Genomic DNA, 17036 nt, shown 5'->3' with positions numbered 1-17036 from the left:
TCACAGGTCTTTAACTGCATTATTTCCAAATTTGTTCTGGATTCATATTATGTGATAGTAATCTATTCATGGGAAATGATACCACAGGTGAGTGTGGGGAGCAAATAGTATCATAAGGATCACTATCAGTCCCTCTGTTACCAGTGGGTAAACCCATTTATGGGGCTTGATGGTTTTGTGTTCACCCTTGAGTCAGAGATGGAGGAAAACAGTAAGATGGGAGCCTCTAGCAGGGACTCAGACTTGATGGCTGCTCAGTAGTTATATGGAGACTGCTGCTAAAAGTTGGATTTTCAAGTTAGAAGACTACAGCTGTAACTGAGGTCCATATCTGTTATATGCATTTTTTCTAATTCCCTAGCTTAGCTTTCAATACAATTATATTTGCAACACCAGAAGTAATACTATGCCGTGAGCCTTGTCACTTTTATTTAGAAATACCCTATTAACTCATTCTCTGGTTTATTCACATAATACAGTCAAGAGGCTAAATTTCAGGGATGTTTTATCATCCCTTCCATTTATCTTTCTCACATGGATTCTGGTTGAACAGATGAAGCTTATTCTTTGCCCACAAAACTATCCAGTCATAGCTCTAAAGGCAAGCAAATTTTAAAATCTTAAATGTTAGGGTTATTCTGATCCAGGTAACAGTGTTTTCAAACTACTTCAGGTTAACTAGTAGTAGTAGCAGTAATGTGACTTCTGTTACTGGATCATGTTATATTTTCCTAAATTAATATGGCTCCCCTCAACACAGAATATTTTAGTAAACACTTAAGTTTAAGACAGTTATAGTCTTCCCGATGGTATATGTATCAGATGGGTATAAACTATTATATTTCTAGTAAATTTACTATTTGGAGAAATGTACTATTTAATTAGCAACTCCGTAGAAGAATTACACCATAGTAGACTACACTGATAAAGAGCAGAGCTATGCTAAAGCTTTAACACCTGGCAGTTTTAATATGATACTAGACATTACACTGAGTTGTAATGTTGATATAGAATAGTGTCAGACATCTGATGAATGTTACTTACCAAATGGAACCAGAAGCGAGATGGTCAGGAAAGGACTGTTGTTGCCTCAGGCAAGCTTCTGAAGCCTAGGTAAATTATTTAGCTCCTTAAAAGGGGAGTCTGACATCCTGAATTTAATGTTTCTGAAAACAAAGTGTGTGACTCATGAAATAAAGAACGCTAAACCAGAATTCTAAAATTATGAAAACTTTAGGGCAAAGGAATAAAATAAAACAGCTGTTGGGAATGAAAAATGGCTGTAGGAATTTAGTTTACAATTACTTCACAAAAACATTTTCAGCACATTTACATAATGAAGCATTACAATACAAAGCTAGCTGCTGTCCTGACCAAGCAAGTTCTCATACCATCTAACAAAATAATTTAGATACATTTCTTTGCATGGAACTGTCATAGATGTTTCGATTTTTTTGGGTACAAAACATAGAAAAAAACGTTGGCACATTATGTAGTGATAAGACATTTTTTTCCTTCCCATGTATTAGTTCCAAGTGTTTCTGCATTCCAGTTTTCATTTGAAAAAAGTAACTAACTACTGGTTCAGTTAGTTTAGATGCTGTTTATGCCTCTTAGAAATGCAGCATGGAGTACAGAGAATTTGAGAGAAAAACAAACATTTTGTTTACTGAGTTTCTAATATTTATAATACATGGAGAAGGGCTGGCTGGTAAAAGAGAAAGGAAAATCTCAAGTCTGACTTCATGTAGATCACAGAAAGTTGTGAAAAGAGCTGTATAAAAATATGCACTTGTGCTTTAGAAGCTTTTAGCATACAGTTAGTAGCTTAAAATAGTATGTACGGCTTCCCCATATGCCTACTTTCTGATATATTTACACATCTTGCAACCCCCTTTTTTAAACGTCATAAAGCAAAATGGCATGATCTTAAATATAGATAGGTTAAAAACATCACAACTTTGAAACTTCCTCTAACTCCTCCTCACATATATACGTATAGATGGTATATGGTACAATATACTCTGTGGACTTATACCCAGAAAATTTAGATTGCTTTAATAAAAATTTTGAACAGCAAATGTATATATAAATTTTTTTTAAAAAAGCTTGTCCAGGGCATTCAGATTTAATGGCTTTTTTATATAACACTCAGTATAGTGCCTTGTGACTGCCTCTGTAAACCAGAAGTAAGGGAAAAGCTCATGGATTCCCCCAAAATGGGATGTCACTCCCTTCCCCATCATGGATGGCTTTCTGCTGAAAAGAATCCCCTTTGCAGGAAAGAGGGCTACACGGGCTGCTGCTTACCAGTCTGGAGAGAGCACTCACCAGGCCAAGGCTGTGTTCTAACTTGGTGCCACACCATCGATCAGAAGAACCACCAGCCATGGAAGCTCTGAAGCTAAGTGGTAATTTGGTCCTAGGTGTTTTGCTCATTTTTGTGTGTTTTTATTTTTCCCCTTAGATATTCTTCTAACTCTTTCAGATGGCTGCTCTTGAGGAAAATAGTCAAGCTAAATAGTGATGGTGACTTTCATGATAAAAGATGAGCTAATCACTAGCCACGCTACATGGTCATCATTCACGGAGATGGGTTCATGGGCACCAAGTCTTTGCTGCTTGTGTCCTGCTAGTTACCGTGAATCAACTCCATGGTTTGATGAGGGCACACAGGATGAGAGCAGGGCAAAGGGTCTTGCCATATGTTTGTTCTGTCACTAAGTTATTGTGCAAAAGAACAGAGATTTTTCTTCATGAAACATAATTTCCTAAAAATGAAATTTGGGAACTTGAATGATTTCAAGGTCAGATATTAAACATTAGCTCCTTAGCCTATGCCTGTCATGTTCATTATAAAGGAAAGCCTCCTGTTTACACTACTGTGATTCACGGTGCTCTTTGTAGATGAAGAGGTCTCCTTCTCTGTCTTGGCTTTAGCTGTCAGATGGAAGCCTCAGACTTTTGCATTTTAGGTCATCTAGTGTCTTCCAGTGTTTGTAGTTATCAGCTAAATGCTGCATCAGGGCTGGCAGGTGTGCAAAGGCTGCAAGAATATAAAAGAATAAAAAGAAATCTGTTAAGTTAGATCCCAGCAGCATTATAAGATGGGGGCTCTGCGGGACAAATCTGGGATCAGAATGGAAAGAGAGGTATCCTAAGTTAGGCCTTAAGCAAACAAACATGGGATGGATAAATCGCTATGAAGTTACCAAAAGAATCTGTGATTCAGAGTAGACTTAATATATTTTGTGATCTTTCTCGAGTTTCCTATAATAATAGAATAAAACTCCTGTAACCCTGGAAACATGTCCTGTGAAGAGTTGAGCTTATCCAGTTATCAAATTTCTATCGAGTCTGCCATGCACAAGGTCTGTGCTGGGGATGTAGAAAGTTTACCTGTACCCTAACCACACCTGGCCACAAACAGCTGACTTTTTAAAAAAATGACATTTCATTTACATCTTGAGGCCCAGCCTCTGTCATTAAGGTAATCATCATACAATGTAACAAAATACTCTGTTTGTGGGTGACAAGACATGAACTTTCTTACCATCCCAAGCATCAAACATGTCTGTTATGAAGTAGTCAATGAAGGAGATTTGGGACTTGGGGATGCTACAGGTATTCCGGTCAAACACCGGCATCACCACAGGTAGCCCCTGTCTCTTCTCTTCATCGGTCTGTAAGAAAGAACATGCACAAGGCTGTAGGGTACATGAGGAGCTGTCACAGTAGCAACTAGTTTCTCAGAACCACTCTTGTGAAAATGGGTCACCATCCGGTTGTACCTATGCAGAGATGGGCTCAGCAAGGTCCCAAGGTTTATGTAAGACAACCCCCTGAAGAGCTCCTGTGACTGAATTCAAGTCTTCTGACTCTCAAATCTCTTACACTGTCTTACGGCCCCTCCTGAAGCCCTGATCTCATCAGGGTTCATACCTTCTTTTCTGAATTCTGTTTTCATGATCACAAGGTCAAGGTTATTTTAAAAATAATACTCTTAATACTAAGTGACATTTACACTGAGGATGCAGAAGCAATGGTGGGTAGAACTGCTGATGCTTTAGCATGAATCAAAGAACTGGCATCAGACTGTACCAACAGTCGCTGTATTATCCATTGCCACAAGCTTGCAGTTTAAAAGCAAAGCCAGTTTGACGTAAGACTGTCTTCATTAAAGCAGTAAGAATTATTAACCTTATTAAATTTGACTTTTGAAAATGTCTTTTTTTATATTCTGTGTGACAAAATTGGAAATACATATAAAAGCCCTTGTGCTGCCCATCAAAGTATGATGGTTGACTGGAGGACAAGCACTTAGGCTATTGGACTGAACTAGCTTTTTTTTTTCATGGAATAACTGTTTTTACTCAAAAGAATGACTGACAAACTGTGATCGTTCAGACTGGGTCCTCCTGGTCATGCAGCTTTCTCAGGATATGTATAAATTTGAGTATTTTGTGCATTAGAGTATATGTTTATATACATAAGGTCATAACTCACTGAGTTGAAATTAAGAACCACATTTCCTGGTAGTGTGCTGAGCCAGAGGCCAGCTGATCAGAGACCTTACTTATAACTTTTGATTTTTAGGTCACTTTGGCTTGTGAACTTTAGCACGTTCCTTCCTGGGAAAAGGACACCAAAACAGGGAATTTATATTAAAGAACTTAAAAGCTGTTCTTTTCCATTCCCCAGTCACATACTTTGAGCCTAACTAGAAGTAAGATTTTAAGTCTTCTCTGGTTCCTGGGAAGCCCATTAATGGCCTCCTACCGCCTTTCAGCTCAGTTTGCTCATTTTAGATGAGTCAATCGGGCAGCCTTCAAAGTATCCACTATTATTCAAGGAGGATTTTGGGGTTTCCCCCCTCTCTTTCTGGCACGCTAAGAACTGCCTGTCCTCCATCTCTTTAACTCATGGGCTATCTTCCCGTCGTGAAAGCTGTAATTAACTTACCGCCTTCTTGGCTGGCCTTTGCCCCTGCCAACCCTTTTAGACATTATCAGCTATTCTTTATCCTGCCTCAGTGGTACATTCCAGCCATGTAGACCTCCACTCCCCATGCATTACTTGTAGTTAACTTGGGACAGGTTTGTTTTCCTTTCACACATTACAAACATCTATAGAGCCTTTACTTTGAAAGTATGCCTGGCATCTTGTGGCCTGCTGCTTTCTGGGTTATTCTTTAGTTTCCCTTCACACTGCCAAAGTGAAGTATATATTGCTACTATCCTTATATAGAAATCCTATTTTTCGTTCTTACTAATTTTGCTCATAATGCTTTGTTCCTCCAGAAAGCCCTTTCCCATTTCTAAATTTCTAAATATTTCAAAAAGAGAGCTCTTCCACAAAAGCCCTTCTTTTATCTAGAAGAAAAAAAAAATCTGAATTCTTAGGACTCGACATATACCTCCTTTAGAAGTATTTTCATTTTTTTACTCATGTGTGGATTTATGTCAGTATCTCTCCCCTACTGAATTATGAGCTGCCCGTGGGCAGAGATTTATTTTACTTATATCTATGTTCCCCACAGTGCACCAGGGAGATAATAATAATCTAGGAATGAATGGGTGAGTTCCCAGTGTTTGTGTAAGTTCAGGATCCAACAATTTGAGGGTGAAAAGATACTTTCAAAGGCCGGTTTATCCCTGTTTCCCTAGCAAGGCTTTGGTTAGTGACCAGCCACATTAGTCTCTAGAATTCTGCTGCCGGTAGGAATGAGCCATTCCTTTCCAGGGAGGAATCATTTACTTATATACTGTGACCTGGGACCATTCCAGAAAAAGAAGTGGAGCTTCGCTAGAGAGGCAACACACCTGTGCAAAGTACTCCTCAGAGATCCTCCCGGCCCATTCAATACACAGGTCCAGGGGGCGGCATGGGTTGGCCACGTCAGCACACTTAATCATCATGCGCTTGATCAGGATTTGGTTTTCAGGAAAGTTTTTCCCAATAGGGTTGCAGTCACAGTCGCCACCTTCAACCTGCAAAACCGATTGTCAGATCAGGGCTGGTTCAAGGGAATGGTGAAGCCCACAAGGGCTAACTGACCAGATATTAGATGGCAATCACCCAGGCAAACTTAAGTACGAGATTCAATGAAGGATTTTTCCCATCCTTAATCCTATCTGTGATACACTGGTACATTTGTGTTGTGGGTGGGACCCTCAAGCAATACAAACACATAGAGCTAAGGAGGTCCAAAGTCTTAGCACCACACAGCTACAGCCTCACTTCCCTCCTCTTCTCCGGAGGTGACTGCTACAAGCAGCGTTTTTTTGTTTTTTTGTTTTTTTTTTTCTGAAAAATTTGGTATGCAATCTTAAAGAGAGCTTTTCTCCCAGTTTTATCAGGAAATTTGTAAAAGCAGAAGTTTTATTATTTTTTTAATACCTTAAAGACCAGGAAATAACACATATATGTGACCCTTCAATTACTTCATTCATTCCTCCTCCTCCTAACTGCCAGCTCCCTCTCTCCTGTGGCCTTCTCTCCCACCTCTACTCACCCACCCCCTACCACGTTGCTGCTTTCTCTTACATTCTGAAGGTTGGTGTTTTGATTACTTACCATTGGGAAGGTACTGCTTGCTATGAAGAGTGCAATAAATAAATCTCAATGGATTTGGGCCTTACTGGGATAGATGACCTTCCCAACTCTATTAATTCTATAATTCTGTACAATTTTTCCCTCTTAAATCCCAGGTCTTTGCTCCCCTAAGACCTCTGTGGAAGCAGAGGGTCCTGGCATTGTGCTGGGGAACCCCTAGGGGATGGAGCAGATGACAGGAGAGGTGGATACTGTCCCTTCATCCAGGCTGGTCATGCAATGGGTCCCTCATATAGTCTCCTTACTGACCATCAAAGTTACATTTTTGTTTGTTTTTTGGCCATGCCTGCAGTACGTGGAAGTTTCTGGGCCAGTGATTGAACCTGCGCTACAGCAGTGACAATGCTGGATCCTTAATCTGCTGGGCCACCAGGAAACTCCTCTGTCGAGTTACTTTTAAGACAATCTTTCATCATCCTTCCACGTATGTAGCCCTCATACAGTAATGAATGAAAACCTTTTATAACTTTATATGCTTTATGGTTTCAGAGGGCAGGTGATCTCATTTTAAGCAGTAAGAGCTGTGAACCTTCTGTCCATGATCCTAAAACCTAAGTTTGTAGGGACAGTAAGGTCCATTTGTAAAAAAGAAAAACTACTTGTGTTTTTGTTTTCAGCTAGTCACTCCTAGTTTAACTTTGTATAGTCTTTAGGCACTGATGGGCTTTTAATGCATATCACCAGGAATGTAGTTCCTTAAAACATCTAATTTAGGAGTTCCCGTCATGGCTCAGTGGTTAACGAATCCGACTAGGAACCATGAGGTTGTGGGTTTGATCCCTGGCCTTGCTCAGTGGGTTAAGGATCCAGCATTGCCGTGAGCTGTAGCATAGGTTGCAGACGCAGCTCGGATCCCGCGTTGCTGTGGCTCTGGCGTAGGCCGGTGGCTACAGCTCCGATTTGACCCCTAGCCTGGGAACCTCCATATGCAGCAGATGCAGCACCAGAAGAGACAAAAAGACAAAACAAAACAAAACAAAACACCTAATTTAGAGGTCTCCCAAGAGTTCAAAGAACAAAGAAGTAGAAAGGGCTTTAGATCCCCTTAAAACACCACCATTTGCTCCAGTCTCTGCTCTCTGCAGGCTTCTTTCACCACAATCTTCGAGCCTACGTCCTTTTGTCATCACTGGCTTTATCTCAGGGCCTTTCTTTTAAAGTTGCTGTGGACACTGACAGTGTATTCTTGGCCCTCAGGAAAACAAGTGGCCAGTACTTTTAGCTCTCCTTTACCTCCTCTAAGTAATCATCTTGTAATCAAGAGGAAGAAAAAATGATTTACAGGCAGAGTGGGCTCTAATAGAAATATCTTACTACATGGGAAAGACTTACCTCAGCTGCCATTGGCTTATTGATGCTGTTCACAAATTTGTTCACATGTTCAAAGTGTTTTGTCATCTCCGTTGCCAGAACCATGTCAATAATAGCTTGGCGCAGTGTTCGATAATGGTTCCTAAAGTAACCAGAAGACAAAGGGCCTTGTTCACATCATGTCCCAAATTAGAATGTTCTGCTACCATTTTACCACACTCCTCGCACTCTGGGAGGAGGCTAGGAGTCTAGAGTTAAGAAATGAGTGACGACAACCAAAACAGTTGACCTGCTCATCTTCCTACTAAGCCACTACTTACCCTTCCATTTTTCCCAGGGATAGGTGACCCCTCCTCATCTGATTGATGAGTATAAAAAAAGAAAGCACAAGTCATATATGGGCACTTATTTCACAGTAAGGTGTTTCCCTTCCACCTTCCCTTGGCAACACCTAAACAGTGAGGTGGGAGGAAATGACGAGTTCCTTCCCTCCAAGGCTGGTACAGCAACTTGATAACCTGTCCCAGGGCATTCGGCACAGGCACAGTGATTCTTGCTACAGAGAAGTATCATTATTTCTTTTGATTATGGCATTGAAAAAAAGGTTTTCTAATTAATGAGCAATTGTCTAAATTACAACTAGAGGGAAGTTGTAATGGAAGGAGCAACAACCCTGCTCAAAATCCCTGCCCAGTTCCCATCATCTTTTTCTAATTTCAAGAGCCAGATGGAAAACTGAATAAAACTGGTCATTGGCAAGAATTCTTCCTGTAAAATTTTAAAAACAAAACTTGATACTGATAAAGCCTTTGGTTGAAGGTGGAATAATTAGTCTATTTTCTCAGGTTTCTGGAAACCAGATGGATAGGTTCAGGTTCATGCTGACAAGTGGTCCTTGATGCCTGGGTGGGCTCTGAGCTCTGTGTACATGACCCTGTCTCAGAAGTCTGCTCTCCGTGGAGTTCCCGTTGTGGCTCAGTGGTAATGAACCTGACTAGTATCCACAAGGACAAAGTTTCAATCCCTGGCCTCCATCAGTGGGTTAAGATCCAGCATTGCCATGAGCTGTGGTGTAGGTCATAGACGCAGCTTGGATCTGGCGTTGCTGTGGCTGTGGTGTAGGCTGGCGGCTACAGCTCCGATTAGACCCCTAGCCTGGGAATCTCCATGTGCTGTGGGTATGGCCCTAAAAAGGACAAAACAAAACAGATGTCTGCTCTCCAGCCTGGCTGGTGCCATGTAGGAAATACTGATAGCATGACTGCAGGGTTGTGGCAGGCAAGAGCAATTGCTCCTGTCCACATTTGGCCAGCTCACCAGAGGAGAGTTCAACAGCGAAGGGGAAAACTTCCCCACCCTGTGGGCTCCAGCAGCTCTGCTGGGGCCTGTGAAACTCTCGCCTCATGAGTCAGGAGTTTAAGTAGCCAAAAATTGAGCTAGGGAAGGGGAGGGATACATTTTCCTTGAGTTACACCAAAGATAGGGTATCTTCCTGGGATGGTAATAATATCTGCCTTACTTAGTAGTAGTATAATCAATATAGCATACTTTGCAGTGCACACAACATTTTCATGAACTCATTTAAGACTAAACGGAGTTTTAAAAGATGAAAAGAGTCTAAAAAATACAGTTAAGTTTATACGGGCAAGGTTTTTATGTTATACAACACGGTGGTACAAGGGTACAACTATTTTTTTATCCCCTTCCCCCACAAAGAAACTAAGTACTTGGGGAAGTTAGGGAAAACTAAGTTTCCCACTTACACTTTACAAATCTGACCACAAGAGCCCAAGCACACGAACCTGTCAATGTTCTTGAAGATGTTGCATTTGTTGTCCTTGACCGTGAGCTGGAAGGCTAGGGCTGTGTGGTGACTCTCCAGGACAGCGGTGTCATTGTAGAGCACAGCGAGTTCACTGCCTGCGTTGCACAGGAAAGAGTTGGTCCTTCCCGGGTGGTCCACGTCATGGACTGTGGCTGCAATCAGGGCAGCCACCTCATCTAGCTGATCGAGGCTTCCCTGGGGTCAGGGGGAGGCAAGATTGAGCATTACCCACTGGATGTAGACCTATACTCACCCCTGTCTTTCGGGAGGGGTGGGCCAGGGGATCTTTCTCTGACTTCCTAGGAGTAGAGAGGCCACCTAGGATACATCACATCACCTTGCTGTGCTGTGGATTATCTGTAGGGAAATAGAAATCTGAGCTGCAGTTATAATGGATACCTAAAATCTTTCTCCAGAGTCCATTCACTCTGGTTCTGCTGCACAAAGACGCCAATCCAACCTTTTCAAATACATGCTCTCTTCTGGAGTTCCCGTCATGGCGCAGTGGAAATGAATCCGACCATGAGGTTGCGGGTTCAATCTCTGGCCTCGCTCAGTGGGTTAAGGATCTGGTGCTTCCATGAGCTGTGGTATAGGTCATAGACGCAGGTTGGATCTGGCGTTGCTGTGGCTCTGGCCTGGGAACCTCCATATGCCGCAGGTGCGGCCATAAAAAGACAAAAAACAAAAAAATCGCATACATGCTCTCTTCTATGAGCAGATAGAGAAGGAAGTGGCCTAGATCAAAAAATGTTACTTTATTTGCCTAATTCTGAAAAGACTTTCAGAGAGTGGCAGTAAATGGCACAGATAAAACACAACTCTTCACACAGAGATAACAAGGATTAGAGCCAAGAAGAGGATAAAGGGCAAGAACAATTTTTGCAGGCAAACTGAAGCTAAGGGGGCTCCTGCAGTTAAAAACAAAATTCAGCTCTAGGCTAGCGGGTGGCAAAGGCAAAAAGGGAGACCCCCTTTCTAACACTCTTGTTATATAATTAAAAAACACAAACCAGAGCATCAGGGGATACAAGCGTTTTCAGCTCACAGATTCAGGAGGAAGTTCTCAAATGGGCTACTGTTGCATAAGAGAGACTGTACTTTATGAATTCATTCTTTCCGTAATCATTTAGATGCTTACTGGGTGCCAGTTGTCCTGCAGAGTGCTGGAGTTACAGCGATGAATTATACTGGCCCAGTCTCTATTGTGAGATAAGTTGAGAAGGAAAGTACAGGTGGCTTGCGAGTATAACCATGAGGCCTGATCTAGTTCAGAGCAGTGCTGTACACTGAACTTTCTGCAGTGATGGAAATGCCTCTATCTGGGCTGTCCAAGACAGTAACCCCTAGTCACTAAAAGCTACTGGATACTTGAAATGTGGCCAGTGCAACTGAGGAATTGAATGTTTCATTTCATTTGATTTTAATGAAATATAAGTAGCCACACATGGCTCTTGGCTACTTATGGGCAATGCAGGTCCAGAAGGTGGGCTGGCGTGGCTTCTCTAGGGAAGTGATTTTTATGCTGGAACTTGAAGGATAAGCAGGGATTAGCCAGTCAAAAAACAGCAAGGGAGAGAATTCCAGGCAGAAAGAACCGCCTCTGTAATACTCCTGATGTGAAACCAAAAAAGTGGTTTATTCAGGAACCTAAAGAGCTTCATTGTGACTGAAGGGTAATGAGTGGGTAAAAGTGGTCTCTAAGATGAGGCTGGAGGGGTGGGCATGATTTTTGGCTTCCCCAGAGTTGCCTTCCTAGCAACCAACTGCAAACTGCTGCTCAGATGCTCACAGGTAAGCAACAGTGAATCTGAAGCTCAGCCCTGAAAACTTCCCTAAAAGCTGTCCCTACCAGAAAGGAGCCATTTCCATATCCTGTCCTGACCTCCTGGAGCTGGTGGGCAGTCCTGGCCTGTCCATAGGCCACGTGAACAGGTTTCCTGAGCAAGGACAGCCATCAATGCTGTTCTTTTAGCTCTTTTAGCTCATCTCAGAGACTGATTCTGTAATGCCCAGAGCCAGGAAACATGCCTCGCCCCAGTTTGCTGCTGGTTAGGAGAGGCCATGGTAACCTGTAGGTACCCTCAGGATCCAGAACTGACCCAGCTCGGGCTCTCCTCTCACTAATTCTGCCTGTGCGGTGAGGACCCATGAGGCCCAAACTTCAGGCCTCCAGCTAGTTCTCTTGGAGTATGTTCAATCTTGCTTGGAGTGTGGGGCCGATTTATTTTTAAATTCTTCAATGAAACAGATTCAAGTAACTGGAGTAGACAACACAAAAGGCATTAGATGAGACATGGCTTTGCTCCCAGTTTACACTGATTGAGACCAGGCACTTTTACCAAGAGACGAGTAGCGGGCCATGCCCTGCAGTTTTGGAGGACACTGTCTAATAATGCAGCATCTGTAAGAAATATGAGGAGGCAGAGCAAGAAGACTGGGCTCTCACTAGCAGATGGGAGAAGCAAGGCCCTTCCTTTGGGAGGGAGGGACCATCTGTGGAAGAAACTTCCCCACCAAACCCATGGCAGGAGAAGTTCCAAGCCCTTGGAGGTGCAGACATTTCTGCACAGTTTTCCCTTGGAGCACATTGAAGCAGGCTGGCCAAAAGGGACTCCATTCTAGATTAGCCTTTCAAACAGTTCCTTTTCTAGGATAAATAGTCACTTACACTCAGAAAATAACAAAAACAACAACAAATGCTGGCCATCCTGACCTCTGTACATGCAGTGGTTCCTGGGAACTGGTAAGAGTAGGGAGGGGATAGGGTCTATAACAAATTGAAGGGGAATATCAGCTCTGTATGGCTGGGTTGAGGATGTGGAACTATGTCATAGTGACATTAAGAACTATCAAGCCTGGAGTTCCCGTTGTGGCTCAGTGGTTAACGAATCTGACTAGAAACCATGAGGTTGAGGGTTCGATCCCTGGCCTTGCCCAGTGGGTTAAGGATCCAGCATTGCCATGAGCTGTGCTGTAGGTCGCAGATGTGGCTCCGATCCCGTGTTGCTGTGGCTGTGGCTGTGGTGTAGGCTGGCAGCTGCAGCTCTGATTGGACCCCTAGCCTGGGAACCTCCATATGCTGCGGGAGCGGCCCAAGAAATGGCAAAAAAAATAAAATTAAAAAAATAAATTAAAAAAAAGAACTATTAAGCCTTATAAAGAAATTAAGGGTGACAGATGACACGGGTATTTATTTGGTAGGAACATTTTTCTGATGCTGTCAGTGGGAGCAGGTCTAGTGGAAGAGGGCTTAGGAGTAAATCCCACCTGAAGTGTCTCATGGGGAACCAACCAGTGATCTTGGGCTGCTGACTAAACCCTTGAGCTCAGGAGTCCCTTCCAGTACAATGTTCCAGGGTTCCTTGCAGCTCTAGATTTTCTGATTCCTCAGCCTCTTAGAAAATGTCTTTTGGATTACAAGCATAGCTAGTCTTAGATTTGTTTCTATTGCTGCTATTTGAGGATTCAGACTCTGTGTTAGCAGAACAATTTAAAGAAAATTCTTACTTTAGGGAAGGGAGAGAAAAGCAGACCATCAAATGCCTAAGCATTCCCTAATTTATCAAGCATTTAATCTGTATTTTTCTAGAGTGGTTCTGCTTAAGTGAAGTTCATCTTCAACTCAAGGCTGCAGTGTTTGTCGTCACTTTGGTCTCAGGGTGAATGTCCTAGGGTCCTGTCCTCATTTGGCAGTGTTGCAGCCTCAGCTGCACAGTATCTCATGTAGTGTAAAATGGAGGACTTGGAGTCTGGGGTAGGAATCTGGAAGTGTCTTAGCTCCTCAAAGAAGGGGCTATAGAAATAGGCTCTCATCACCTGTGATAGCACATTTTTTTCAAAGTAGGAGACAAAAATCTTAAAAGGATCATTCTTGAACCATATTCTTTGCTTTCTTACTGATGGAAGTAAATGCCAGGATTAGGCAGTCATTAGCAAAATTGAAAAGGGAATATCCCCTTTGCCCATTTTGGTGCCTTTTCTGCTCTTTCTACCTCATCTACTACCACTTTTCTCTGTATGGACCTAGGGTTTTAAGACTAAGAAAATTATCAAATGTTAATAAGCACTTGCAGACTGATGTGAATCTGTCTCTATACAGCACTTCTTTTGGGGGTGTCCCTATTCTAAGCGTCACTTCTGAGTGTGGCAAAGGAATTATAAGCTTCACTGTGCATGCGATGGCAGTTGGGAAAGAGGAGAGATGGGAATCTCTTGCCAGCTGTATGTAGGGTGTACACAGGGCTGCCCTCCAAATCACATCTGTAAATGAATGATGCTGTTGACCTCTAAGTAGAACTAATTCTTTTAGAATTAAACAAGTCATTAATATACAGATATACACATTTACACCTCCACGAAACACACATACATATGTATGTAAAGCAGTAGGATGCTTAACGGCTCATTACTCTCTGGACTGTAACAGGCTAGGGACAAAATTCTGATTCTAAAATTTCCTTCTAAGAATTAAGTTCTGTCCTCTAACCCAGTATCACAAAGGGCTCCTAATGAACATTTGGAGAATGGGTTCGTGAATCCGTGAGGCATGTAAAGGAGTCTCTGCAGTGGCATAAATTATTGTTTTAAGCATTCGGCGGCATGGAAGGCTAGGAGAAAAGGCCATGTCTTTACAATACCAAAGGACCGGTCAATTTGGTAGCTCAAAAACTCTGTCAGATTGGTCCCCAAATAGCTATCTGACTAATGTATTTATTAAGATTGAGTTCTTAGATCTCCAAAGTCTAGGAAGGTAACTAGATCATGATACCAGAGTTCTACCTTCACTCTTTCCTTTCCGAGGAAGAAGGCCGTGGCGTGCAGGACGTCAGCGGCGTGGGTGGAGTTGTGATACGCATTGGAGGAGTGGTAGTTGGCTTCAATCACTTGGAGCCAGGCCCGAAGAGTAGTTTCAGAACAGTGTAAAAATTCACATACTCCAAACCGGGAAAAGACCTTTAAGCCCAGGTAAACCAACGGCCTGGAAAACAGGAAAACAAACTCTGGTTCATGGTATTCACTGCTGCAGAAACTGCTTTCTTTGAAGATACTGGGAAATGGAGTATTTATTTTCCCTAATACTTATTCCACAAGCAGAGTGGTATAAAAATATGTCCTCTCCTAATGAGACGGAGACAGAGCATCTCCTCCTCACGAGCCACTTCTTTAAAACCGGGTGCCTCAGTGGTGATTAATCCACATGGCTTCTAGACTGTCTCTATGTCATGTGCCTTTTGGTGGCTCTAACAACCAAGAAAGATCCCTGACGGTCCCTCTCCATCTCCATCTCCACGTAAGCTCTGTACATCCCCTAAGGAAGTCACGGAACCTAAGGACAAAAGGAATGGCCTGCGTGGGCTCAGCAAAATCACATCACTTAGGGTCAAGTTACTTATTTATGGGTATCATTCATGACCTACAGGCCAGCAGCCCTGGGAGAAATGGACTTCTGTAATAGAAGAGGACTTTCCGAATTACCTCATCTTTCCCTTGTCTGTAGGATGGACCTAAAGAAAAGCTCCAGTGCTCTCATTTTGTAAGGTGGGACCGCGACAAGTTTGGGGCTGCGAATAAATACTTAGAACTCTTGGCTCACTGGCACAGAGGAGTGACCTGGGTAGATCTGAAAAGGACACTCAGTACTTTGTCCTGGGTTGTCACCAGGCTGATCCCACCTTTTACTCACTAATACTCTTCTCCATAAAGAAGCTCACCCAAGGGGCCATAGTCTCTCTGTGCCTTTGACACTCTTCCAGTGTGGCATGAAAGAAAGACCCTGTGAAATATCTGTGGCAAGGAATCATGTCTCCCTCAAAGTGTCCAGATTGAAAGTCTTGAGCATGGCCATCAATCCTCCCCTGCCTGCAGCCAGAGAAGCCACATACCTTTTGTGTGTCACAGCTTCCAATTCAAAAATGTTGAACTCCCAGCTTTCCTCGTTATCGAGTAATTGAGCGATTGAAGGGGGGACATCACTGATAGTTATTGGCATCGAAAGGTGACTGTGACTCTGGTGCACGTCTGAGCAAACGGATGGGGCAGGAAGGGTGGTTAATTGTGGAATCTCGAGGGCTGCTGAGCATTTGTCATCTTCACGGTCACTACTAGAAAGAACGTCTTGAACTGCCAGGAGTAGGAAGATTTTTCACTTCAGGGTTCTCTTACATGATTAAACCTCAAGACCCCCAAACAGAAAAATAAATCACTTTAACTGTTTAAATATAGAGATATTTGCAATTTTTATTCTGACTGTGCTCAGAGAAGTAATTTATACTAGGAGACCTGGTTTCAAATGTGGACCAGAGAGATGCTTAAACTCCAATGAGTCCAACGGAAGTATCACCAAAGCTCTTTCCAAACAATCACACCACTGGGCGGGACAGGCCAGGGATCGGTTATCATAAGTAACAAGTGGATAGATGACAACTTACTCTTAGTGAACACATACTCATTTCCTGACAACCTTCTCAAGCCATCCTGAAATAAAGAAAGATGCTTTGAGAAGCACGCTTTATATGCATTATCGTCATTCTCTCATTTCGTTCATTAGACAGAGATGTGAATCCTGAATAACTCAGTCAATCTGGAACTCCACGATGAAGCCCAAAATCAAGTCAGAACAGTAGTTACAAAACCAAAGATAGTCTCTTTTCCAGGGCTCTTAGCCCCAGGAAATGGAGAGCTGAGAATCAAGTGGCTATGACTCCATTCAGGCCTCATACCTGAGCTGTGAGGTAGCTCTGTTCTCATGCTATCTTCCTCCTGTGGCATTTTGTAGCCACATTAATGAAGTCATAGAAGTGATTTGCTTTGGATACATGTGAATTTGAAAGGACCTCTGTTACCCTCATCGGGAGTGTGTTATTCTCATGCTCTTAGATTTACATCCTGGGGAGCCAAAGCCATGGGCCATATTTTGGAGACGATTATGTAAAGCCTTTAAAAGGTTGGGCTAATTTTTGACTAATATCTAAATTTTTTCCCAAGCGTATTTTATGTTTTATAGCATGAGCTTTGCTACTAGCCTTTAAAAGAAGTTTCTGGATTTGAGGTCTTTGGAAGGGCAGTATAAGGGAGTGAACAAAATTCCGATGCTCTGCCACTTCCTAGGCTCCTGTACTTTTGCTAGTGCCCAGATGTTCTTGCATCTCAGTTTCCTACCCTCTATCGCTGAGCATCTAATTAGTTAGATCTTTGCTTAAAAGGCATTTATAATTGCTTGCTTGTCATCCCTAGAAAACATTGCTGATATTTAAAGTATTCATGAAGGGCTCTCCTGAAGTCA

General features: G+C 42.6%; 1 protein-coding gene across 5 annotated transcripts in view; it reads right to left on the bottom strand.

Moving 5' to 3' along the window:
* Positions 1-1217: 1217 nt before the first annotated feature.
* PDE8B (phosphodiesterase 8B) overlaps positions 1218-17036 on the bottom strand; it is a 227044-nt gene continuing 211225 nt past the window's right edge. For 2 of the 5 annotated variants that reach the window (XM_047778154.1, XM_047778155.1), the window contains exons 15-22: positions 16183-16228; positions 15637-15874; positions 14534-14732; positions 9729-9946; positions 7948-8068; positions 5823-5990; positions 3554-3683; positions 1218-3046 (exon numbers count right to left, since the gene is read on the bottom strand). In XM_047778154.1, the coding sequence (XP_047634110.1) occupies positions 2937-3046; positions 3554-3683; positions 5823-5990; positions 7948-8068; positions 9729-9946; positions 14534-14732; positions 15637-15874; positions 16183-16228 (1230 nt within the window). In that variant the 3' untranslated portion in view covers positions 1218-2936. The remainder of the gene's footprint in view (positions 3047-3553; positions 3684-5822; positions 5991-7947; positions 8069-9728; positions 9947-14533; positions 14733-15636; positions 15875-16182; positions 16229-17036) is intronic. The other 3 variants (XM_047778156.1, XM_047778157.1, XM_047778158.1) reach the window with 2 other exon arrangements.

This window comes from Phacochoerus africanus, chromosome 4 (genome assembly GCF_016906955.1).
Source record: "Phacochoerus africanus isolate WHEZ1 chromosome 4, ROS_Pafr_v1, whole genome shotgun sequence".
NCBI classification, from domain to species: domain Eukaryota; kingdom Metazoa; phylum Chordata; class Mammalia; order Artiodactyla; family Suidae; genus Phacochoerus; species Phacochoerus africanus.
Note: the sequence above shows the minus strand (reverse complement) of the source record. Positions and strands in the feature narration are given on the sequence as shown.